At 26.3% G+C, this 25,269-nt stretch overlaps 3 protein-coding genes across 3 annotated transcripts; 2 read left to right on the top strand and 1 right to left on the bottom strand.

The window, feature by feature from the left end:
* Positions 1-2,472: 2,472 nt before the first annotated feature.
* Positions 2,473-3,358, bottom strand: LOC110626022. Its single transcript, XM_021771748.2, has one exon. The coding sequence runs from the start codon at positions 3,271-3,273 to the stop codon at positions 2,737-2,739; it is 537 nt and encodes a 178-aa protein (XP_021627440.1). The 5' UTR covers positions 3,274-3,358; the 3' UTR covers positions 2,473-2,736.
* An 8,914-nt stretch (positions 3,359-12,272) lies between these two features.
* LOC110625893 (60S ribosomal protein L12) lies at positions 12,273-13,054 on the top strand. The gene has a single exon (XM_021771581.2). It carries the CDS (start codon positions 12,328-12,330, stop codon positions 12,826-12,828), a length of 501 nt encoding a protein of 166 aa, XP_021627273.1. The 5' UTR covers positions 12,273-12,327; the 3' UTR covers positions 12,829-13,054.
* Positions 13,055-20,851: 7,797 nt separating this feature from the next.
* On the top strand, positions 20,852-22,550 carry LOC110627195 (aquaporin PIP2-1). Its single transcript, XM_021773467.2, has 4 exons — positions 20,852-21,267; positions 21,373-21,668; positions 21,917-22,057; positions 22,144-22,550. Exons 1-4 carry the CDS (start codon positions 20,958-20,960, stop codon positions 22,255-22,257), a joined length of 861 nt encoding a protein of 286 aa, XP_021629159.1. The 5' UTR covers positions 20,852-20,957; the 3' UTR covers positions 22,258-22,550.
* Positions 22,551-25,269: the final 2,719 nt, after the last annotated feature.

Here is a 25,269-nt window from a genome sequence, read left to right as displayed (position 1 = left end):
AAAATATTATAAAAAAATTTTTATATAAAAATTAAGTAGTAATTTTTTCTATAAATTATATATATATTTTTTTAAATACTAATGGCGATTGCAGAATTGAGCTGATGCCAGCCTTTATTGAATAGTCCCTGGAGTAAGATTTCACGTGAGAGTTGGCTTGCAATTCCATCTAATGACTTTGTTTATTTGTTTTTATCAAAATTATAATGAAATTATTTAATAGGGTGATTCTCCCAAATCTAAAAAATCACCCACATAAAAAGTCTCTCAATTATCAGATCCGAGGCCCCTTTGTCAGATTATTTTTATATTTCATAAATAAATTAACAAAAGGATAAAGCCAACCCATCAATCCCTCCTCTTTTCTCTTATTTTTCTCTTTTAATAATTTAAAAAATTTATTAATTAATTTTTTTTATTAATTTTAACACTTTAAAATGCTCTCATAATTTTTATAAAATTGATAAATTAATTAATAAAAATTTTTAAAATATAAAAATTAAATAGTAAAGTATTTAACGATTAAAAAAATTAATTAAAAATTGTGAAGTGTGTTTTTTGCTGCCAATATGATTAAATTCTTTAAACTAAAATTTGATATAAGTGATTTATCTTAGATTTTATTATTCAAAATTGCGTGAGTATAAACTTTTTTCATAAACTTGTGTTCTTTAACCATTTACATTTTATCTAAAATAGAAAATTTTATTTATTTTATACCAAGAAATTTAATTTAAAAAGATTTAAAATTATAGCATAATTTTATAAAAAATTATTTATCTTTTTTTATAAAATGAATTGTTTTAAAAAAATAATTAAGAAAAGGTATTATATTCTTAAAGTTGAAAAGAAATAAAAAGATAGTATTGGAAGCTAATGTATGAAATAAGCTTATCCCAATAGAAAGATTAGTCACTAACCCTTTATTATGCTTCCATTATTGCTAGCATATCTAATTGGTTTTTGGGTCCAATTTTATTTTAACTTATCCTTCCTTTCCTCACATCGCTAAAATCTAAGTCTATGAAACAATAAAACCAATCCAATTTCAGCCTAAACAACTTTTTAGATATGGAATACATAAAATATTAAATAATTTTTTTTTAGAAAAATATCAAACTTACAAGTGGGCGATAAAACTCACTGATATTTTAAAATCTAGAGAAATTAAAATTTTTTGAATGTATAAATTTAATTTTAATGGTCACATTTTTTTTCTTATCTTTTAATGATGCATAACCATCATTCTGTTATAGTATCATCTATTCATGTCACCCTGTTAGACTTTTTTTAACAGGTTCAAACTCTGGAACAGTCTGATCTATTTTAGAGGTAGATTGGACGGAATGTTAATGAATTGGACTGTTTAGTAAATTCTAGTGAGTTTTGAATCTGTTTTTTTTTTTCAAAATTCGATCTCAGCTTGGAATGTCAGAGGTTTGATAATCATTACTCGCAATGATTTGTACATGTAGGATGTATGTATCACCGAATATAAACTGTAACAATCTAAAAATACCAATCTTAATTCATGCAAATTTTTCAATTGATCGAAAATGAGGTCCTAAAAGTATAATTTTACAAACAGATTGTAAATAGAAAGCTTCCTTAGCAACAAAACACCTTAATCTGCCAAAATCGAACCAAAAGACCACCGCAAATAACCACCGATGAGGTGAGGGAGAAAATCACCATCGAAGGATACTAAAAAGAAAATGAAAAATAAATAGAACAGACCAAACCCTTGGACCAGGAGATGATTATTGCAAAGCTTGAAACGATAACGGAAACAACAGAAGAAAAACGCCCAAACTCAGCGATGATGACTTGAACGCTTTCCTCTCATGCGCTCTGCCTCTTCCCTCTTGCTTTATTCTCTCTTTTCTCTTTCTTATTCTTTCAACTCATATTAATATTTCCAGTATATAACATTAACAAGAAATCAATTAAAAAATTAACCATAATATTTCTCCAATCATTAATTTTAATATTTCGCAATTGATTTTGATTTGAAGTACTTATAAACCCAAAAAAAAAAGTAAATCTTTTAACATTGGATATTCAAGCTGCTCATACAAAATTGCGAACATCCTAATTACTATCGCTAAATGCATTATTTTCCAGGAAATTTTCGATCATCAGGAAAATTTCAGGAGTGCGAGTAGGGGGAGAGGTAACACATGCATTAATTTCCAGGAAAATTTCAATTATATGTAAAATTTACAGATTTGACGTGCAATGATTTATTATTATTATTATTATCAAAGGATCGTTATCCATGAATATTGAATATTAGCCCCTGAGATTTTCTTAATTCTTACCTACCACACCCACATCAAACAGCAAACTCCAATTATTGATCCTTCCATCCAAAAATCCTTCTTCTGCACAATCCCTTTTCCTCAAAAATGGAAAATTAAATCCGATATTTTTTTCCTTTATTTTCTGGCATTATTAATGCAAGAATAAAAATAAAAATAAAAACAGGAAAATTTTCTCTGCCATTTCTGATACAATCTCGAAGATGTTAGCAATAGCATTTCACCAGCATAAAACGATACAGAGTCACTCATGAAAATTTCAAAAATATATTTAAAAATGCCAAACCCCCACCCCAAAAATATATATATATATAATATATATATGAAAAAAGAAAACATCAATCACGTACTCTAGAAATCCTGCAGATGTTATTTTTCCGATATTTATAAAAAAGACCTTAATTTCTGTTCTTTTTCAGTCTTGGAACCCAGTTTTCTCCCAAATTGCATTTCTAACCCTACTCAAATCCCGCCCTTTCAATGTCCTCCCTACTCCTTCATGCACCGAGAACGATGCGATCCTCGTCCTCGCCATCTGTCTCGCCAAAAACTCATGCGGTGGAACTCTCGCTCCTCCATCGAAATAATCCTCGCCGTCCACGTCGTCATCGTCGTCGTGGATATCTGTCTTTCGATTCTCCCTGTACTCTTCTTTCAATATCTTCGACCAGTCCGGTATGTTAACCGGAAGTGAAGATGGAGTCCCCGCTGTTCTATCTCCAGAATCCGTGAGTCTAGTCGCTACTGTTGCTGTGGACTTCTTGTTGAGTCTCGAACTCTGTACAGCTTTATGAAACTCAGGCGAGTTTGAGCGAGTTGCAACTGAGTTATTGTAAACGTCCGACTCATCAAGCTCGAATGCGGAGTCGTGGGTGAGTGGCGCGTGAAGGTTTTGGTCGCTGGACAAAAATCGGTAGTTTTGTCTAGCAAAGTAGCTCTTACTGGTAGCCATTGGTTTCAGCGCGATTCTCTTCTCCGGTGACTGGCCGGAGGAAAGGGAGGGTATTGATTTGCTTTTATAGAGGTTATCAGGTTAGATATATATAATGGATAAGGCTGGCTGGGTTTCTGTCTTAAATTATAAATTTTCTCTGTAACTTCACCTATTGAAATTACCACTACACCCTGCGTTAGCTTTCCTGGAATTGCCACGTCGGATATTTCCAGTTATCTACTCGGAAGAAGCCTTTTTCATTTTTGTTGCATTAAATTAATCATATGTTTTCAAATTATATAAAGATGGAATAATTTTATTTTAATGAAAAAAAATGAATTCATTAATTTATTAAAAAATTTTATTCTTACTCAAAGGTTAAAAAATAAACATTAAAAAATTAAATTCACTCTGAATTATACAACAATAATTAAAAATATCAAATTTATTTTTAAATTATTATTAAAAAGATAAATAAATTTAAATAATATAGTAATTGCTCTCACAATTAATTTTAAAATTTTAATTTTTGAATTTATTTGATAACATTAATTATTATAATAATTAGTCAGATAAAAATTAATTAAATAGTATAATAAATAACTTTTTATAATTTATTATCTCAATCGGTGAAAATGCTAAACACAAACTGCAAAATTATTATGGAACGGAGCCGTTATATGCATGGTAAGAAAAAAAATTGTTAACCTGTGATTAGGCGATACTAGTGGACAAAAAAGGGGGGCAGTTTGGGAATACCAAATTTGTCTGTTACGAGTACAAAAATTTTTGTACTGCTAGTTACGAATTTGTCGCGACGCGAATAGAGAGAGAGAAAAGGAGAGCTGAGAACAGCTTCAATTGACCTTGTTCTGGAAAACAGACAGGACAAAAGTGGTTCTGGTTATACGTTTATGGCTCTCGACACGTGTACATACAATTTATTACTCTATACGTGGCGTTGTCTCATCATAGCTTAAGTATTGAAGGCGTGAATGGCACGTGATGTGGGGTGATCTAGCTCATCCTTCCCGCCAGCTGGACTCTGCTGTGCTGCAGTCTTCTCAAACGCTACACTCCAAATATCTCCCCAATTTATCGTTTCCCCCTTCCTAAAATAGCGTTTTACTTTTTAGCTACAGTATAAAATTAAATAATCACAAAATAGATATTTAGTTGGTCTAATTTTATTTATTATTTTAAATCATTTAAATTGTAATTTAATAATGTTTAATTTAATTAAATTAGTCAATTTCACTTAATTTCATAAATTTTAATAATTTTCTTTTTATTAATCTACTTATAAAAAATGAAATAATTAAGATATAGATAAAATAAAATAATAATAATTCAAAAAAAATATAAAATAAAATAACAATTTAAATTTAATAAATTATAAAATATAGTTATTTTATGTAGTAAAGATAATGGTAAAATTGAAAAATAAAATCCTTAATACTTCTCATAAAAATGTGTAATTTTAAATAAAATAATTTTAAAAAATAACAAATAAAAATAAATAGTGAAACTTAAATTTAAAGTCTAACCTACTTTGTACCCTTAACTCAGGTTAATAATCTAAAATTTTACAAGTATTTAATTCATTTTATTTATAGTAATTTTTTATTTGAAATGAATAATTTTTTTTAACTTAGACAAATTTCATTTTGAAAAAAATTGAAATCATGTTTAATTTTATAAAAATTTTTTTACTTTTTTATTACAAAATGAGTAATCCAAACGGAGGAAAAAAAAAATAAAATCAATAAGGTTACCTTTCAATTAACAATAATGTTATATTATGACAAAAAAAAAAAAACAATAATGTTATAGATTTTTTCAATTTTTTATTTTTTATTTAAAAAAAAAAGGAAAAAAGGGATGCGTGGTGGACTTTATTAGCTGAGTTGAACGTTAATGGGAGAATCACGCTTTACTTGTGAAAGGGAAATTTATTCTTGAGATGATAAAAGTGATAAAATAAAATTGTAATAAGGGAAAATTACTTCTTAGTCCCTGAGATTTAACGTAATTAATACTTTTGTTTCTCTATTTTGGTGAGCCAACACTTGAGTCCCTCACTTTCTCTTCCATCCAAATTCGCAGTTCTTCCGTCCATTTAAACCGTTTGGTCAAAGAGTCAAAAGTGAGAGGGGATAATTTTTTTCAGAAATACCCTTCTCTTAATGTGAAATTCCTTTTTTTTTTTGTCTTTCATGTTTTTTCCAGTTGAAGAAGAAGTAAATTACATAATAGAGGGACAAAAGTGTTAATTACGTTAAATTTCAGAGATTAAAAAGTAAATTTTCCTTATAATAACGGATTAGTGAGAGTTTAAGAAAGGAAGTTTCTTTTTTATTATTAACTTTTAATATGTAATATTTATAAAAATATAATTATTTAATTCTTAATTTTATAAAATATAACTATTTAATTTTTAAAATTTAAATCGATATATAAACATATAAAGATTGAATAATTATAAATTATGAAATTTAGGTGTTAAATAATAGTATTTTTATAAAAATTAAAAGTAAAAAAAAAATAATAAAAAATATGGTACTAAATTTTTATAAAAATTAAATTATATATTTTAAATTTTTAAATGACTCAAATATCGATAAGTTAAAAGCTGATATGATAAATTTTATTAATAAAAAATAATATTGTAAAGAAAAACAAGAGGAGATTGAGACTTGTAGTTATGATATAAAATAATTGAGAGAATATTGAAAATTAAAGAGAATAGATAATTATACATAATTTAAAATAAATTAAAAAATCTTATAAAATTAATCTAAAAAATAAGTTATAAGAAATAAATATATTGAGAGAATAAATATAAAGTATAAATAAATTATCATTCTTTTATTGCTTTATAATTTTAAAATTTCAAACATAAATACATTATTTCTATTAACATTTTGTAAAAATTCAATTTAAATTATTTTTTTAATAATTTTTTTAATTTAAAAAAAATATTAATCTTAAAAAATGTTGAATTCTTCCAAATGATTGATTTGACTTAATTCTAAATCAGTTCTAGATTTAACTCATTTTGGGACCGATTTGACTCGCTGGATGCGCATCTGATTTCAAATCCATATAAAAAAGTTTAATTTCCTATTTTTTTATTTTTTTTAATCATATATAATTGCAATAATACAAATGCTATAAAATAATTGCTTTTTTCCTTTTTCTTTTAATTCAAATTTGATATATGATTTACTTTTAATTAAATAAATAATATCCTAATTTAAAAATAAACTTTAATTTATTAATATAAAAGCATCTTCACATTTAAAAAAATTAAAATTCAAACTCCAATAAAAATTAATTAAATTTATGAAATAGAAAAAAACACTAGCTATCATAGTTAAATAACATTTAATGTATTTTTCTAATGTGTCTCGTAAATATTGTTTGTTTGAAATAATTAATATTAATCATTTTTCATATTTATTTTGATGGCTATAAATTTATTTTATAAGTTTGATATTTTATTGTACTAATTTAATTTAAAATTTTTATTTTTATTTTTATTTTTATTTTATATTATTATCAAACAATAGTTTTATGATTGATAATATGTAATTACGTAAACCAGATGTCATAAACATTTAAATTTTTATATCGATTTAATAAAATTTTATTAAAAAAAATACGTACCTCGCTATATGCAGGTAGCTGATGAAATTATTGATAATTTTTAAGAAAAATTATTATTTAATTTTTAATAATATTAAAAAACTCATTAATTATTTTTTAAAATTTTAAAAAATATATTAAAATACTATTAAAAATTTTACTAATTAATTTATTCATTAATTATAACTATTTGAAATTTAATGCTAGAAAATTTAAAATAGTCTTGATTAAATGAATTAATTAGTTTATATTTTTATAAAATTAAAAAATTAATTAATTAAATTTTTTCATACTATAAAAATTAAATTATAAAATATTTAATGTCTAAAATTAATAAAAAAATTAATTAATATATTTTTAATATATTTTTTAAAATTAATAAATTTTTTATATCATAAAAAATAAATAATAAATTGTTCTTTTGAAAAATAATTTTTATTCATTATATCTAATAAAAACTTAACATATAAGCTCAGCTAATCTTAGTTAGTAGGTCACGCACTAATACTCATGCTGAAGATCTAAAAGACTAAACGAAAATATTTATTATTTGTGGAAAATAATTTTTATTTAAAAAATATTTTTTAATGAGATAATTTATTTTTTATACTTTAATTTAATTTAATTAATAAATTTATATATAAATATTTTAGTAATGATTTTAAAGTGTAAAAAATAATTTTTTTATTTTTAAAATAAGAAGTCAGAATGACTTACTTTTTTTATCAAAAAAATATTTTTATTATCAAAATTTTTTGAGTGTCCAAATATTAAAAAATATAAAAAATATTTTGTAAAATAAACTAATATCAAAATAAAAAATATTATAAATATATTTTTTTTAATCTGTAAAGTAATTCATTGCATGGCTGCTCAAAGAAAGCAGCAAGATTTACAAAAGAGAGGTAGTTTCATCAGAGCAGTTACTAGCCGGTCAAAGGCGAATTCTCTCCACAATACCTCTCTCGTCGTGGGGCTATCAGCCCTATCTTTTAACAAATGATATAGGATGGAAATAAACTATTCTTTCGAAATATTGTAAAAGAAAAAATGAAATAGTAGGGAGAGTGAAAATAGTGTGAATTCATTCACTATTCTTCCATCAATTTACTGAGATACCACCCCCCATTTTCCACTAGGGATATAGAGATAATTAGCCTTTTTGTCTTCATTTATGAGAATAAATGGAAGAGTGGGACGAAACACATAAAGGGCGTATTTTAAGCAAGCCTCCTTTTGATGCGATTTTGAGAGGAGGATTCCTCAACTGTATTATCCTATTGATATATAAATTCAAATGAGAGACCAGACAGTTAAGGTCGTAAAGATGTAACGGCAGCAATAATAGCCATAATATCTGAAGAAAATGAAAAAGGAGGCTCAGTCAACGCTAAAAAGAAAATCTCTACATCCGTATAATAAATAAGTGACTTAAAGTTTCTAGGTAAAACTAATCGAGGAGTCTTAAGAATTGTATGAGCTTTCGCTGCCAAAGGAGAGGGTAGCTCCAAATTCGTTTAACAATTTCATCCAACAAAGTACCAAAAGTATTATGAACCACTACGACAACACCGCTGGGAGAAAATTGATCCTTCCAAGTCGTATCAGCACTAAAATTTAAGGTCCTATGAGGAAGGGCAACCAAACTTCCTATTTAAGAAAGCGTCAAAAAGTGCAGGATGGAGAAACAACAAAAACACCATATTGCTGAAGTTCTCGGTGGCCGAGAACAATGCGTGATGAAGTGGCAAGATGATTTAGAGGAACAAATTCAAACACTCTTTTATCGCCTACCTTCCATATATACCAAAGAGGAAGATAAAAAGGCTGCATGATAGATGAATAATCTGGTTCATTCTAAAAATAGTTATATAGAGTCTCCCATCATACTGAAAAAGTTCAAAAATTCTATAATATCGGACTTATAAAAGTAAGAATTAATAAACCAAGTAGTGCTAATATTAGAAGGTAATATAAAAAGAAAATACTCTAATATTTTTACTTACATAGAGTAAATGGGATACACAGGAGAAACTTTAAATTCATGCAATATTAAATTATACAAGATAATAAACGCCAAAAAAAATCTTAAGTTTAAGCTAAATAGAAAAAGTTTAACTACATTAGCAAATAGTTTTTCGAAGGCAATACAAAAATGAAGGATACAAAACGAAAATTGTATTATGCAATAAAGATCAAAGAAAAATTTTAAATTTAAGCTATCTCAAATATGTTATCGAATAGTTTTTGGAAGGTAATACAAAAATAAAGATTGTGAACTAAAAAGCTGGCTAGAAGATTGTTGAATAGTTTGGCTATTATAAATACAGTTGGAAAGCTCAAACTATTACATGGAACTAACATATCATATATGGCTTCCTTAACAATAATAAAATGAAATTAAAAAAAAATATATAGTGACGATGATAATGATATAAGAATAATATAAAAAAACTAAAATTAGGTATTTGAGATATTCTCATGCACTCATTTTCCCATGGAGAATATAAAACAATAATAACTATCATTTTCATTAATAATAGAGTTATTTTTTTAAAAAAATATTTTTCATAAATATATTATTAAAAAACATTTAAAATTTAATATAACATGTTTTAATATTATATATATATATATATATATTCACTCACTATAGCGAATCCAATGCTTGTGGTTGAGACTTGAGATATAATTAATAAAATTAGATTCTCTAAAGCACCTTCAATTTAGAGCTTACTAAGAATTTGGTGGTTTTTAAAATATGTTTACTTTTAAGATTATATTACGTAAATGGTTGTATCATAATCTCACAGTTTTCTTTTGTAATAATTAATTTTTATAAGAAAAATAATTGAAGTAAATTCTTATACATCATTTACATTTTTTTCAAAAAAATAATTTTTTTTAAATTAAATAAAAATTAATATTTTCTTTTAAATTAAATTTTTATAAAATTATTAAATACAAATAGGGTAATTGAATATGAATTTTCAATCTTGGTTTTTTAATAAATAAATTCACTTTGCTAAGCATAATATAATAATTTATTATTACTTAAAAAAAAACTAATTAGACCGGTCTTCTATTTATTTATTTATTTTATTTAAAAGGTTTAAGTTAATTGTTCATGTATTTTTAGAATTTATCTTAATGAAAGCTAAAGAAGTTTTTTTTTTTTTAACTGTATGTTTTAACAAATCATTTTATTTAATTTAATAATTTTTGTAGTTTATAAATTTGTATACTTGGTAATTAAGAATTAATTTTCCTCACTCAATTATTGTTGTTAGATTAAATTTAGAGGGACAAAAATGTATTGGGGGGGGGGGGGTGGGGTGGGTGGAAATAGCCAAATAGCCAAGCTAAGAGAGAAAATTGGGGTAGACAACAAGACATTTCGCAATAGCCAATAGGGGATTGAAAGCTAAAGAAGAGAGAAAATTGGGGTAGACAACAAGACATTTCCTTATCAAAAGAGAGATGATAAAAGGGGATGATGTGCTAAGGTGTAGGCCCATTGGGCATGCTTCCATAATGATATTTCTAATGGCTAATACTAAAAGAAAATGACTAGAATTGGGTCATATATACCTATGAAAGCTGACTCACGATAAGACATATTTGAAAATTTTCCTTTCACTCACTTAAATTCCTATGGATAAAAAAAAAAATGAAAATGTCCACTCTCGGGAATATAAAATTTTGGGTTTTCAAGACAGAAAAGCATAATGTGAGAGATGTGGGTCATAATTTTGTGTCATATTCATTCATAAACAGTTTCTTGCAAGTTTCAAATTACTAAGCCCTTATTGGGTAAATTACAAGTAATAGACTTTGACACTTTTGAGTATGTGATTGCTTTTATTTATTTTTTCTCCCTTTGCATAAAATAATTTATATTTAAAAAATATTTTTTATTTTTTAAATAAAATAACTTATTTTTTATTATTTAATTATAATTTAAAAATAAAATATATTAATAAATTTATATATAAATTTTAATAAAATTTTTTAAAAATATAAAGTTATCTTCTTTAAAATAATTTAATTTTCCATTTATCAAAAAAATATGTTTTGTTAACAAATGTTTCTGATACGATAAAAAATTTGAAAAATATTTTTTTTTTATAAAACAAATATTTATAATTTTTAAATATTAAATGATTGTAAAATATAAAATAATTACTCAAAAGGATATGTCCTCATAAAAAGAAAATATTTTCGTTTCTATAATATTTTAAAAAAAAGTTGTAATATAAATAATAGAATAAAAAGATATTTTACATTAATTTTTAATAAAAAGGCAAAAAATAGAAAAAAAATTGATTATTTTATTTTTCTTTTTTATTTTTAAATACTTTTCTTTATATATCTTATCACAAGATAGCTTTGTCTAATTTAAGCGTTATAAAGTCCTTTCATGGGACCTCTCCAATTTTATATGTCGCATAATCTTACAAAAAAAATTATCTTTGTGCTAGATAATATAAAATGATTTAAAAATTAATAATAATATATAAAAAAATAAAATTAATATTATCTTAAAAATCTCAAACTGACAGATAATATAAAATAAAAAAATTATCTGAAAAAACGGTTATTATAAGGTAATAGTTTGTTTTGTTTATATTACTCTTTTACAAAATTACTTAAGAAAATTAATTAAATGTATGAGTTTATTGAATTAGGAAATTTAAATTTAAGAAAATGTGGGTTTCAAGAGAAATGTGTTAAACTATTTCAATTTAGGAAAAATAAAGTTTGAAGCTAAAAATATATGAGCTTCATGATTTTGTTGATTATATTATTTAAACATAGAAAAGAAATAAATTTTTAAAAAACATAAATATCACCTTTCACATATTAGACTAAATGAAAAAAATTATTTGTACCTATTTAAATTCAACAACTACAAGTTTTAGTACCAAAAGCTCTCTTACTAAATTTAATAAATATCTTTGTGACTTTATTAAAATTATTGATAAAAATATTTAAATAATTTATGTCATATTAAATAATACTTTAATTTACTATAGTTATAAAATAATATTAATGATTTTTTTAAATTTATTATTTTCAATATCCAAAATTATATTTTTAAAAAATCTGGGCCGATACGACATCGAATTCGAGCATCTGGTTTTACTCGGGCCCATACCGAAATGTGTTGCATTTGCTGCTTATGTCGTATGGACCTCTAATGCGAACTAAAGTTCCAAAACGATGCGAGGCCTAGTTTAGTACCCAGAAAGACATATTTACCCTTTATTTCCAATGTCTCAGTGGAAATTAATCAGGGTAAAATACGTCATATCACTCTCCTCCCAGCAAAACCCTACACTATGTGTATGTAGTATATATCTCATTTTATTTCTTTTTAGTTTCTAGAAACCCTAGTGTAGTCTCAGTCTCCGAGCACCTAAAATGCCGCCCAAATTTGACCCTTCTCAGGTCGTCGATGTCTTCGTTAGGGTCACCGGAGGCGAAGTTGGTGCGGCCAGTTCCCTCGCCCCGAAAATTGGGCCGCTCGGTCTTTCCCCTAAGAAGATCGGTGAAGACATCGCTAAGGAGACTGCTAAGGACTGGAAGGGCCTTCGTGTCACCGTCAAGCTCACTGTGCAGAACCGCCAGGCCAAGGTGTCAGTTGTTCCATCGGCAGCGGCTCTGGTAATCAAGGCACTTAAGGAGCCAGAGAGAGACAGGAAGAAGACTAAGAATATCAAGCATAGCGGGAACATCTCGCTTGATGATGTAATTGAGATCGCGAAGGTTATGAGACCAAGATCGATGGCGAAGGATTTGAGTGGAACTGTGAAGGAGATTTTGGGAACTTGCGTTTCGGTTGGTTGTACGGTCGATGGCAAGGACCCTAAGGACTTGCAGCAAGAGATTACTGATGGTGAAGTTGAGGTGCCGCTTGACTGAGAGATCAGCAGTTACAGTGAGATATTTCATTTTCCTTCCCTTCCATCTTTCAAAAAAAAAAAAGAGAGAGAAACTGTGGTTATCTAGTCGTGTTTTTGGATATTTAAGGATGTTTCAGAAATTGTTTTCTATGTTGAGGTAATTAGATGATGATGTGGAGGAATTTTTTGGGCAGATATAGGTTATTTTGATGCATTTTAATGGTATTTCAATTCTTTTCTGTTAACTTTTGCTGTTGAATTTATGTTTTATGGTTAAGTTATTTGCGGATAGTTCTAATAGAATAAATTAGCTAGTATAAGATTTGTGGCGGAATGATGGATAACAAGGATCTTGTTGAGTGAATATCTGACTCATTTCGTTTCCTGATTAACAACTTTTCGAAGGTGTGAAGTTCTATTTGCTCCAACTTTTTTTAGAGGATGCCAATCTGTTGCAGTTCAAGGATTCTGCAATGTTTTGCATTGCATAGAACTTCATTACTAGGTCTATGTGCTCTGTGTTTTAAGCCAATTTTCAGGTATTTCTTGCAAAATTCATATGGTTCTCTGTTTTTTTGTGAGTTATATAATTTGTGTCCAACATTTTAATAAAAATGTTTGAATTTGTCAATGCAAATGCTCTCTCACCCCCCCCCCCCCCCCCCGCCGCCCCCAAAACACCCTTCTGCGCACAATTTGTGTGATGTTACTCCAATTCGGTCTTTAGCAACGTCATTGTTTAATTTGCTCTTGCACCTATTACCAGGAGTTGAACCCATGAAAACATCCAACTTGTTTTTGTTGTTTTGTATTCCCTAATCATTCATGAAATGCAAGTTTTATTTATTTAAGATTGGATGTAAGCTGTGTTATGTTGCTGATGCTCTACACTGATGGTGGTTGTCATAGATGTGTCATTTGAAAGGAGTTTCTAAATTTGCAATTTGCTAATTGTTTATTTCTTTGGCCTCGTAAGTATTGAGGTGATGTTGTGTGCAATCTTGCTCCTTAATGATGATAGCAGTGTTGCTTTTTGGACTGTTTTCTTTTGAACTAAGGGTAAATGTTTTTAAATTTTTTTTGGATCCAGTAATTTTCTGCGTGGTTTTATGTTGTATCTCAGCCTTTCTGTTTTTTATAGATGTTTCTGTTGTGATTCTGAACTATTTTTCTCTAATTTAAGACGGATCTTTTTCTATATGATCATTGAACAATCAACATACCTAAATAAGGGGATGCCCTACTGGTATTTTTCCTTAATGATCCTTGTATGACATGGCAATCTGCAAAAGAAAAGATGAGTTGGTTGGTGTCTGGTGGTGGCTGCCACTCTGCCGCTCAAAGCCAGTGATATTTTTAGGTGGACGAGTGAAATGATAAGCTAGAACCAGTAGAATGATCAGTAGAATGATTAGTGGAATGCCTACTTTGATTCATTGGACTGCCTTGCTTTTATACTATGATGAGATTGGGTTAGTTGGCTATTTTTCTTGAGAATTTGGTTTATACTAGCCTGTGGATAGGGGATCATGTGACAATTGGGATTCTGTGGATTGGCTTTATAACGTCCTACCCTACCACGGTAATAAACTACTCCTGTATACTCTACCAACTCCCCTAAGCGAGTCTAATGTTGAACCGGACTTCTCTACACACATTGCCCTGACTCAATGTTTTTTAGTGATCAAGCCAGGATGTTCCTTTACTTTGGCTGTAAGGGTGTCGCCACCGGACCAAACATCAGCTGCCAATATGTATTATATTTTGAGCGAGTATATTGTAAGACGAGGTAAAAATTTCAAAATCCGTCTAAATCGATTTTGATGTCTATTAGTGACATTAAAACAATATATTTATTTGTCAATTAATTTATTTTACTTGTTTAGAACTTTTTAAGAGGTGAAGTACGATGGAAAACTTGAACAGGCTGGAGTCTGTATCAGAAAAATTATAAAATAATTCTATCTGGTTTAACTCCGTAAAGGTATATATATATTTATATATATTTATATGTATACGGGCGTACTATTTATTGTCTCTTTGCAAGACTTCTATGGAACTTAGTCCATGGAAATATTTATTAATATATTTTATTTTTTAAATTAATTTTAATAATTAGAAATAAATTATTAGTTGGAAAATGTTTTTAATGAAAAACGTTTTTTACGGTATTTTCTAAATATAGATTTTTTTTCACAAACAAATAAGTCTAATTGTTAAACAAAAATAACTACTTAGTAATTTTAGCATTTGGCTGAGTAGCGATTTTATTAAGAACTCGATTGAGTGTTTTTCTTCTGTATAAGAGATATAACCATTAAAAAGAAATGCTGGGTATATTTGTTTCATGATCACCTAAAAAATCTGAATGACAAATGGATTTTATTTCATTAGGTTTGGAGTTGCCTTTAGCGTTTGAGTTCGAGCTGCGACCATACACGCAGCTCGAATTACACGAAAGATACAGTAGCATAGGCATACAGTTCTAGAAGTATATATGATCATTAATTTGTAACTGCATAAACACCCATTGCCACTCTTATTTGTACCTCTAATTAAGCAAGCAATGAAGATACTTGACTAAGATTCCCGCGAGGAAAATGGGCAGGAATAGGAATTTAATGAATCAATTAACTATACTTAGTACATACACTTAAATTTCCATAGATATTTTCGGGATCTCCTAAATTACAGGAAGGAGAGAATATATGAAGTTAGATTTGCAAGATGTTTTTGGACCACTCACTTCTCCATGAATCTCTCTTTGCTTGATCTAGAATTAATGGTCTCTATATATATGTGTTCCCTACACGAGTCCTCCCAATTGAACAAGCTTCTCTCTTGTATATTTTTCTCAGGAAAAAAACTGAATTGCCTTTGGGAGGTTACATCAATTAACCCCCTTTATCTAGGTTGCAAGCATTATATACGAAATGGCGAAGCAGCTGATCATGAGACGACCAACGGGGAAGCCTACGCCTTGGAATGAGGTTGCGCCATCGCTTCTTGACTTCCCATTAAGGCCTTCTAATTCTCCCAAGTTGGAGACCATTAGAGAAGAGAAAGATGATGAAGAACATGATGATGAAAATGATTCTGATCATCATCATAATCATTCTTGATTTATTTTTCTTTTCTTTTGCAATTCAGCAGCCAGATCCAGATGCATGCATTTGGGTATTTGCAATTAGCAATTGATGGGGATTTCTTAAATCTACCATTGTGTATATTTTATGTGTAAATTATTTAGTTAGGCTACTTATCATGTGTTTGATGTAATTCCCCTATATCATCAAAATTTCTCTGTAGAAATTGAGTTTGTAGCCTTGTTTGGAGAAACAATTAATAAATTTATGTATAATAATATTAATAAAATTTTTGAACTTCAAAAATTGACTTTTTCAAAATAGAAATAATTTTCTTTAAAAAAAAAATTATTTATTGACTAATTTTTAAATGTTTCAAACATTAGAAAAATATGAAAAATATTTCTTTAACCATACCTAATTTTAGTATGGATTATTACGTGATATTCTTTATTATTATATTGAATACGAAAAATTACATTATATTTTAGAGGTAAATAAAAATAGCAAATGAATCTTATGTAAGATATACTAAATAAAATTTTTATTAAATAAGAAATTATTTAATACAACGTTGTTGTTGTGAAAATAAAAATTAAATGTTAATAATTAATTATGATAAAATTTATTGAGAACTCACTATCACCAATGGCTATTTTCTCCTATTAAATAAATGATTTGAAAAATAATAAAAACTTAACAAAATGACATGACTCTTTGAAATTCTTACCCAATTAACAAAATTCTAGCTGTTTTAGGCAAGGTTTTGAAATTAATTAGATCTACATTAAATTTTGGAGGTTTGGAGCAGAGTTTGTCTTGAATTTATGCCATCAGCAGCAATATTTTTCCTGTGAAATTAAGAATTCAGAACAAAATTCTTCAATCAGTTGCATATTTTGAAGAAAAGTTTGTCAACTTATCATAATGATTTTAGAAATACCTACCATATTTTCTGAATACATGGCAAAGAATTTGCAGAATATTTTTCTCTCTTTCTTCATTTTTTGCATGCATTGTTATAGTTTGTTCACAAAAATTCAAATATATTTTAATGGAATATATGAAATCTTGTATTCTAATTAATTAAAAAAGAAAACTTTGATACAGAAATATATAACAATTTGTAATAACTTAAAATTCAATATTAACTAATAACAATAATAACTATTTATGCATATTATATTTAATATATATATCTATTAATTATTTTAATTAATTTATCATTAAATTTACTTTTCTATAGTTTGTTAGTTTGGATTAAGATCGAGTTTTAAAAAAAAGAAATAGATCCAAAATTAATTAAAATCTACTAAACAGGCTGATCTTTATTCAATCCGCAGCTAAAATAGACCCGACTGATAAAGATCTAGACCCACCAAATGAGAGCTGTCTGATGTAATGAAAAATAGAAAAGTTGGTAGTTATGCCACGATTTTATTGATATGCATACCAAAAAAAATAAATAATCATATGATGAAAATGGATAAATAAATATATCCTTACATATAGATTTACGTGATAATGACAAATCAAAAAAAAAAGTGATCTTTCAGATAAATTTATACATTCTTAAAAACTCTATTTTCTTTAAACATCCTAATACCACTTTTATATAAAAAATTTTCGATATACATATTTTTAAATATATAGGAAAACATAAAGTGAGTTTTATTTTTTCACTGTAAATCTCATAATTGCAGGATCATCTTGGGGTCAAAGCATGTAATATAAATAATTTAATTGAGATGAAGAGTGGGTCTTATGTAAGAAGGACATCCATTTAGAAGACCTAATTTAGACTTTAAAAAATAAGAAAAAAATAATAATGCAACCGACCAATTAAGGTCGCTATTAATCTTACAAACCCAACTTATAAAAAAAAAACAATTAATAAAAAAATTTTATTATTTTTTTCCTTCCAATCAAACTCTTTGGGAGGCTGGAAGTTTTGGACACGTGGAGCACCTTCTAGCCACAACCAAAGTTCAAAGGAGGCAACTCCATGGACTTATGCAAAAAAAAAAAGAAAAAAAAAATAGAATAAAATACACTAAGTATTTAATTTTTATAATACGAAAAATTTATTTAAAAAACATATTACAATATTTTTAACATTTTAAAATTTTTATTAATTAATTTTTATAATTTTTAAAAATTATTAATTAATTTTTTTTATATTAAAGTATTAATTTTTTAATATTTAACAATTAAAATTAATGAAAAGATTAATTAATAATTTTTTTAAAATTAAAAATTAATAAATAATTTTTTATATTATATAAATTAAATTGTAATTTTTTTAAAAATTAAAAAGGATGAAAAAGAAAGGGATGTAAAACGACAAGGCACTCACCATAATCTGCTGGTCGGCTCTTTTTTTTATCATTTTGGTTCACAGACATTTGAATTTAAAACTCTTTTTAATTTTCTGAGTTAATGTAAAATTTTTATTTTAATTGTGAGATAAGAATTTTGAGCCAGTTCAACTTTTGATTTTGATTATGATTTCATTTGACTTTTATTTTTTTTTCATTTTTTTATAATTAAAAGAACAATTTATCAAAATTAAACTACCCTAATTTACATGATTTTCATTCTGTTTTAAAATTTAAATGATTTAATTGAAATTTGAATTTATAAGCCGTGAATATATATTCAACCATTAAATAAAAACAAATTAGAAGGTTTAAAATTCAAATTAATTATGTGTATTGAAATTTCAAACTGCAATTAGTTAATATTCTTGATTTTTTTTGAAATATGTGTCAATTTAAATAAAATTGGTCCCCAATTGTGTTATGTAATAATGATATTGTGAAATTAGCTGGCACCCATTTAATCAACATTCTTTCTTCTTTTTCAATTATTTCATAACCACTCACCAAGGAATCAAAACTAATTCAATGATTGATTTGTACAGCTCAGGAAATCAATTTTCTCACATGCACACCCTGTTTGGATGCCAAGAAACTGCAATTATGGAAAATTAAAATATAAATAAGATTGCAATCTTATGTATTTATCTATACTTCTAAATTCTAATTATGGCTATGACTAAAATATATATTTTAATTTTTTTGCATTTTTAAAATTTCTTTTTATAATTCATAAATATATATTAATTTTTCCTTTTTAAAATAGTTTGCACAGATAATAAGTCCCATCTGGCAACACCATCAACTATCATAAGCCACCACAATGACAACATATATGCCAATATTATAATATCAATAATAATTTGTGAAAAAAAATAATATAATATAATTTTATAAGATAAAGTAGGTAAGATAATATATTTTAATTTTCTTTTTGCAGTATTTAAAAAGAATATGCGGAAGATACTGTTTCAGCCTTCAAGTGCAGTTGCCTTTTAGTTTATGTAAGAGAAAAATTTTATTATTTTTATTTTATTTTTTCTTAAACAAAAGAGTCATTGACATCTGCCTTAATTGGTTAAAGAATATATATATATATATATATATATATAATTTACACTAATAACAAGCTCATGCACATGAGAATAATACTTTATTAAAATTATTTTAATTATTTATTTCAAGATTAAAATCAAAATTTTATTTTCATATTATATTATTTTTATATTTATACGTGATTGAAATAAAATTGTAATGTGATTGGTTTATACTGTAATAAAAAAAAAATGATTAGCGCTTAAAACAGTTATTCTGATATTTAAGTCAATAAATTAAAAAAAATGAATGTATAGAATTACTTACAATACAAAAGTAATTATATAAAATTTATATATTTTTATCTAATAATTATTAATTTTTATACTGTAAAAAGATAAAATTAATTATAGTATTTTTTAAAAATTAAACTAGTTTTCACTGACTGATTGAAATTTCGTGATTATATGCATAATAGAGATTTGTTAGATTATATTCATTAAAGGTAATTTTACGTTAATATTTAACTTTTTTAGAGTTTTGACGAAGAATAAAGTGATACGATATCTGGTTCTGATTCTTATTTGTCATAGATGAGATTGTATATCGATTTACCATCTCTTGCCCTATAATTTTATTTTATAATAAAAATTTATATCTTATTTTGTACCCTTATTATATTATTTTTATAAAATAATTACCCAATTTCACTACAAAGTTCCTGCTTTAAAATAATATATAGATAGGGACTTTACCTTTGGAAAATATTCATTATTAATTTTTGATGTAAACATTTTCTTATTGATTAAGAGACATATAAGGTACTTAAAATCTATTAAAATGTGTGATCACATTTTTCTTAATTGAATGTAATAATTCTAAAAATTATTTGGCATTTTTAATTTAGAATTTGAAAATATATAAAAATCTATATTTCTTCATTCTCAAAAAATCATATATATTCTATGTTTTTAATTTTTATATTTTAAAATAAAATATCATTATCTCTCCTTATGAAATCAAAAATTTTATAAAGTTCTAATCCAATTTTTAAATAATTTTCACTATTATTTAATGATATTTTATAGATAAAATATCATTGAACTAATTAATGTGAGTATATTCTAATATCAATCCCATATATTTAAATTTATTATTCTCCAGATATATACTTTTGAAATAAAAAAAATTCATATTTATATTTTTCTCTCATAATGTTTTATTCATTTTATTTTTTCACACATATTAATAATTAACGGAATAATTAATTATATAAAAAATCAGAAACTAATTAATATACTTTTAGATGACAAGATAACAAAGACTAAATATTGAATTTCCATTTTGAAAAAAAAGGTTCATTTTAGAAGAGCCGTTGTAATGGTGGGTCAAGCAAGCAACGGTGGAGGAAAAAAAATAGGAAAAGAAATTGGTCGGCTAATTAAAATTGAAGTTAATTATGTCATCAAACGCCGCATACTCTCTTAATCATTTTGAAGTTTTAACCTCTACCGTTCATCATCTTCCGATAAATACCCCTCCATTCTCACATCTCCAACCACACAGTCTCCACTATCTCAGAGCTCACTATCTATCTATCTATCAGAGACAACAAGCTCCTAAAAAGAAAAAAAAAAACATATTCTCCGATGGCTAAGGACGTAGAAGTTGCAGAGAATCCAGGAGAATTCTCGGCCAAAGACTACCATGATCCTCCACCTGCGCCTTTGATCGATATAGAGGAACTGGGTCAATGGTCTTTGTACAGAGCTCTTATTGCAGAGTTCATTGCAACCCTGCTCTTCCTTTACATCACTGTGTTGACAGTCATCGGATATAAGAGCCAGACTGATCCTGCTAAGAATTCTGATGCTTGTGGCGGTGTTGGTATTCTCGGTATTGCATGGGCCTTCGGCGGCATGATCTTCATTCTTGTTTACTGCACCGCCGGTATCTCTGGTCAGTTTCTTCTTCTTCATCATCTTCATCATCTTCATCCTTTACTTTTTCCTTTTGTTTTTATATATATAACTCAAAAGAATCACTTGCTTGTGTTGTACACAGGAGGACACATTAACCCAGCTGTAACCTTGGGGCTGTTCTTGGGACGCAAGGTGTCACTAATACGGGCACTTTTGTACATGGTAGCACAGTGCTTGGGTGCAATCTGTGGGTGTGGTTTGGTGAAGGCCTTCCAAAAAGCTTACTACAACAGGTATGGAGGTGGGGCCAATGAACTCTCTTCTGGCTACAGCAAGGGCACTGGTTTAGGTGCTGAGATTATTGGTACCTTTGTTCTTGTCTACACTGTCTTCTCTGCCACTGATCCTAAGAGAAATGCAAGAGACTCCCATGTCCCTGTAAGTACCTGATTATGTTTTTCTCTTAATTATTTAATAAATATTTTTGCTATTTAATGTTTAGTTCATATAATTTCCTTTGTTGCTGAATCTACAGAAAGCTTTTACGATGAAAAATCACTACAGGCTTGTTAGGTTTTTGATTTGGACAGCAAGTAGAAGATAATATTAAAAATTATTTTTTAATAAAAGAAAAAGGGAGTTTTTCAATTAAAAATTTATTAATTTTATTTTTGTTTCCAATTAAGGTGTTGGCACCTCTCCCCATTGGATTTGCTGTGTTCATGGTTCATCTTGCCACTATTCCAATCACTGGCACTGGCATCAACCCAGCTAGGAGTTTTGGAGCTGCTGTTATCTACAATGAAGACAAGGCCTGGGATGATCATGTACAAAAAATTAACCTATTTTAATATAAATTAATACATTTTTCTCATATATATAACAAATTAATTTGTTTTATTTTATTTTGCAGTGGATCTTCTGGGTTGGACCTTTCATTGGAGCTGCTATTGCTGCTTTCTACCACCAATACATTCTTAGAGCAGCAGCAATTAAGGCTCTAGGATCCTTCAGGAGCAATGCTTAGTTAATTAATTAAGCTTCTTTTTTTTTTTTTCAATTTAGTTGATAATTTGAAGAAAATGGTGGTGGTGGTGATGATGATGATGCTCAAGAACAATAACAATGGATGGTGATGGATGCATACCATATTTCTCTCCTTTACTCTTTCAAGGGTTTTGAGGGTGAAATTTGGAAAAAGCCCATTTGAATTGTAAATAATAAATTATGGTCAAGTGTGTCTTTTCTATCCCTTTTGCTTTTGTTACGTTTTGTATTTCAAGTCATGTCCCTTGTGTTTATCCATTGAGCCTTATCTTATGATCTTATGCTCTTTTCCTTTGTTTTTTTTTTAATCTATTATCTTTTGGGTGTAGTTTATCTTGGTTATGCTTAATTATTAATCTAGTAAAATGGATTTTTTTTCTTATTTATCGTTTTTTTATAATTTAAATACACACCCATATATGAATAGTGACAGAATTAAATTACAAATTGAAAAGAGGTCTCTCTTTAATAGATTAATTATAAAAATATTTAAGCGTTAATTAACTCATTTTTCTCTATTATAATTTAAATATTATTATTCTTCATTTTTTATTTAAAAGAAGTTTCCATTAACTTTTGTTTATAATATTTCATTTAATTAATTTTTAACGCTTTTTATTTTTTAATTTTCATTTATTAAAATATTTTAATATTTATAACTTCAAAACTTTTTAAAAATACATATAATTTCAAATATTTGTAAGTGATACCAAATAACTTTTAAATAGATTGTAATCTTTTAAAAAAGAGTACTTTAAGAAAAAATTTAACAATTCACTAGTTTTGAATTAATGTCTATAATAAATAAAAAATTATAATTTTAAACAGATTAAATATAGAAATATTTAGGGATTTAGTATTAAAAATACAAAGACTGAGGATATATTAGAGATCAAAGTGTAGTTTACACAATATAAAATTATTCACCCATATTGAAAATAATTTAAGTATTTAAAATGTTATTTTCAGTTGGACGAATCTCTAATTTGAACGGATTAATTATATAGAAATTTAAATATTTAATTTTAAAAATATAAAAATTGATTCGTTTAAACTCAAAAATTAAAGTATAATTTATCTTTAAAATTTTATTAAAAAATATTGACAATATATAAGAGATGAAAATTCAAATATATATTAAAAATAGTTCATTATGTTTAATTAGAAATAGTAAAAATCTTGAAGCATTATGAGTTAAATGTTACCTTAAAATTATTTTCTCAAATATGATAGTTACATTCTATTAATTAATTCATTGAATTATATAAAAGACTTGCTCAAGTGACAAAATTAGATGGAATATTTCCCTTTTTTTTTAAAAAAAAAAAGATTAAGATTAAGATAACTTTTTTTTTTTCCCTTGTTCTTCAACTTTCTTCCAATTCTTCTCTTCTTTTGATAAAAAAAAAAAAAAAGGAAGAAGGGCAATTTCTTTTTTGGATTCTAATATTTATCTTTTCTTTTCTTTTACTTTATGCATTTCAAAGAAAAAGTAAGAGATTCATGTTGAAGATATTAATTCCTAAAATTAGAATGAATAAAACACTATTATAAAGATAATAATTATGCACTCCGAGACTTAACCTGGTGGAAAGTGCATCCTTATAGCCTTGTAAGGTCAAAGGTTCGACTCTCCCACCCCTGTTTCAAAAAAAAAAAAAAAAGATAATAATTATAAATTTTTTATATATATATATTTAAACTATAACCATATATTAATGATGACTTTTGAAAACTATTGCATATTGCAATAATATAAAACTGTAATTTACTTATTTATTTGTAATAAATAAAATGTGTTGTTAAAATTATATTATTAAACATAAAATAAATTATTTATTAAAATTAATAATATTAAAATAATAATTTTATGAACGCTATTACTAATTAAACTCTAAAAATGCATGTGGTAAAGAAAATTTTCTCCACCTCCCAAGGCTTACCGGCCTCAAATAATTGTGGGCACCATACATGGTGATATTTTTATTGAAAAGGAATGGTGTTGATTTAACCAATCTTGTCCTAAACTCTAATAAATAATTACAAAATGTCAAAATATAAATTAGTAATAATTTTTTCCAGAAAATGACAACTCAAAATAGATTATATGATGAGTCCCTTTTGTGACGGTGGTTTTTTTAAGATATTGACAGTGATTTTGATTCTTTTAAGTAGTTGTTGGAGTATTAAATAAATTAAAAAAAATAAAAATTAGGGAAATATAAAAGCCTTGGGATTCATGTTTCTTTTATTATATTATTAAAATGGAGATTATAATTTAGATTATGGGAGTATTATAATTTGTAAACCCAAGTAGGTGAGGTTATAGCTGTTAGATGATGCTGGTTTTGGATTTAATTTATTGGGAGGGTGATGTTTTTGCTATTTGGACTTTGTACTTGACAGCTTCATATGCTTGGCTATGCATAGTAATTAAAATTATGCATTATACAATTTTAAAATGTTGCTAAAAAAATAAATTAGTAATATAATAAAATATTTTATTCTCAATTGATTTTCTGCATTCTCCAAAATATTCTTATTGATGAAAAACTTTAATTTTAATTATTATTTAAAGTCTAACATCCCACACCGGAAGGTAGATGCTCTATTTTCTCATAGAATCACAACACTCAAAATAATAATAAGCCACGAATATTAAATAAAATATTATTATTAAAAAAATAATAATTAAATATTAAAATTTAATGCTTGAACTATTTATTTTATTTTAGAATATAATAATCGTTTCATAACTATAATAACGATTATCTCACAATTTATAAATAAAAAGAAATTACCAGTTGATTTTTTAAGAATAACTTCAATTTAGGGTTTTATCAAAATTTATTACCCCTTTGCTTTTAATCTGTCTAGTCAATAAAATTTATATTTTATAATATTTAAGAATTTAAAAGAAGTTAATTCATAAAAATATTTAATTAAAAATCATTTGAAAAAGTTATTCTTAGATTTTAAAATTTATTAACAC

This window comes from Manihot esculenta, chromosome 11, assembly GCF_001659605.2.
Source record: "Manihot esculenta cultivar AM560-2 chromosome 11, M.esculenta_v8, whole genome shotgun sequence".
NCBI lineage: Eukaryota > Viridiplantae > Streptophyta > Magnoliopsida > Malpighiales > Euphorbiaceae > Manihot > Manihot esculenta.
Note: the sequence above shows the minus strand (reverse complement) of the source record. Positions and strands in the feature narration are given on the sequence as shown.

Excerpts from the sequence above, each read along its gene's own strand:
- LOC110626022 (XM_021771748.2), bottom strand. The coding sequence starts at position 3,273 with ATGGCTACCAGTAAGAGCTACTTTGCTAGACAAAACTACCGATTTTTG.
- LOC110625893 (XM_021771581.2), top strand. The coding sequence starts at position 12,328 with ATGCCGCCCAAATTTGACCCTTCTCAGGTCGTCGATGTCTTCGTTAGG.
- LOC110627195 (XM_021773467.2), top strand. The coding sequence starts at position 20,958 with ATGGCTAAGGACGTAGAAGTTGCAGAGAATCCAGGAGAATTCTCGGCC. Across the intron at positions 21,268-21,372 it reads CTGCACCGCCGGTATCTCTG|GAGGACACATTAACCCAGCT; the intron begins GTCAGTTTCTTC and ends TGTTGTACACAG. Across the intron at positions 22,058-22,143 it reads ACAAGGCCTGGGATGATCAT|TGGATCTTCTGGGTTGGACC; the intron begins GTACAAAAAATT and ends TTTATTTTGCAG.